The sequence below is a fragment of the Bison bison genome, unplaced genomic scaffold, assembly GCF_000754665.1.
Source record: "Bison bison bison isolate TAMUID 2011002044 unplaced genomic scaffold, Bison_UMD1.0 scf7180017864440, whole genome shotgun sequence".
NCBI classification, from domain to species: Eukaryota; Metazoa; Chordata; class Mammalia; order Artiodactyla; family Bovidae; genus Bison; species Bison bison.
Window position 1 is genome coordinate 828,300 of NW_011495002.1, and position 1,731 is coordinate 830,030.

The following is a 1,731-nucleotide window of genomic DNA, read 5'->3' on the forward strand; positions in this document are numbered from 1 at the left end:
TGGGGGGGTGGGGGGACGTGAGTGAGTGTGCACGTGCATCTTTACACATCAGCCTGTGGAAAACAGTGTCTGCACGTGGATCCCCCAATTCCAGTCCAGTGCCCCCGGGCTGACTTAGGTGTTCTCCTTTTGCGTTATTTCTAACTCCGGTGTCCAAAATGAGGAACCCAGCTCTCAGTACGCTTATTAGTCTGTTGGCTTAGTAGGTGAATACACTGGAGGTCCCCAGTCTCCATCCGGCAGGCTGCCCACTGCCGGGGAACCCTGTGCCCACTGGGCTTGGTCTCCCCGTACCCCGGGCCCCCACCTGTCAATCACCCATGAGACCTGATCCTGCTCAGCTGTGGGACTGACGTGCTGGGGGAGGAGAAGGTTGATGGGCTCAGTCGGTGTCTCGGGAACTGCACGCTTCCTCTGGGCCTCATTGGGGGCCCGGATTCTGTTTGTTCCTGTCTGAGGTCCTCCGGCCTGACTCACTGCTACCTGTCCCCATCAGCACCCTCTCTCTGGCAGTTTCCCTGAGCAGTATCAGGTCTCTAACAGCCCTGTTGATTTAAGGAGCTGCTTTGCAGCCTGATTTATCAAAAACTCAAACAGAGTAATTTTCAGAGTATTTTAGACACTCTTTTGCACTCAACCCTCAGCTCTTTAAAACTCTGGCTACTTTATAGCCGTTGCAGTTATTATTTCTTTTTTCTTAAAACAGTATATCCCCGAAGTAGGGGAAAAAATAATAATAAGTACAGAATTGCTGATAAGCAGAAACAAGTGAAAAGAGACAGCAGTTTGTGTGTGTTTGCAACGTAACCTTTTCACTTGCTCTTGGGGAATTATCCTAAAGTGGTACATCAATACCGAAAGACACAAAACTGGAACTCTGCACCCCGTCATAAAACCAGGAGAAAAAGTGAAGCAGGCATTTGTGGCTGCAAGCTCCCTTCGTGCTGTAGCAAAAAGGCAGAAGCCCTTTTGTGAGTCACAGGATAGCCAGTGGCTGCCTACAGATAACCCCATCATAGCCCCAGACGGAAGGGCTTTGCCGTGAGGTTCAGAGTTTAACTCAGTTAAGAGTGGCAAAGGCTGCTGATGGAGGTGTTCTGAACTCCTAGAATCATCTCTTCCCATCCTGTTGATGTGCAGAAAGGAACAGCACTCGCCGACTCTGTTCCCGTGTATCATGGCTCCCAGCCGGGCCAGCTTGTCTGGTATTCACCTCCTGTGCCTCTGACCGTTCTCTCGCGCAGAACACGTACACCAATGCAGATAAGTTACTTGAGGCAGCCGAGCAGCTGGCCCAGACGGGAGAATGTGACCCGGAAGAGATCTATCAGGCTGCCCATCAGCTCGAGGACCGGATACAGGATTTTGTGCGGCGCGTGGAGCAGCGGAAGATCCTCCTGGACATGTCGGTGTCTTTTCACACGCATGTGAAAGAGGTAAGCTTCCGGGGCAAAGATGGCAAAGCCCCGCCTGGAAGGGCCTTGGGGCTCCTTGGGCGGAACGAGGGTGGTTGTGATGTCAGGAAGGGGACCAGAGGTGGCCGGCGAGGCCATGTCGCCCATGGGTGGTGGTGGTGGGGACCCAGCTGGCCTTGCGGGCTTGCCTTTGTCACACGGGCACACACGTGCCATCTCTCAGGGAGGCGCCTGCCAGGAGCAGACCTGTGAGGGTAGGGGTGGCCTGGGGAGCTGCCAGTCAGGAGGAGAGCAGGGAAAACAGGAGCTGGAGGAG

The 1,731-nt window shown here is 54.0% G+C and overlaps 1 protein-coding gene across 1 annotated transcript in view; it reads left to right on the forward strand.

The window, feature by feature from the left end:
• TRIO (trio Rho guanine nucleotide exchange factor) overlaps window positions 1-1,731 on the forward strand; it is a 359,748-nt gene that overhangs the window by 186,207 nt on the left and 171,810 nt on the right. The window contains exon 11 of the mRNA XM_010858807.1: window positions 1,245-1,663. Coding sequence (XP_010857109.1) covers window positions 1,245-1,663 — 419 coding nt within the window. The remainder of the gene's footprint in view (window positions 1-1,244; window positions 1,664-1,731) is intronic.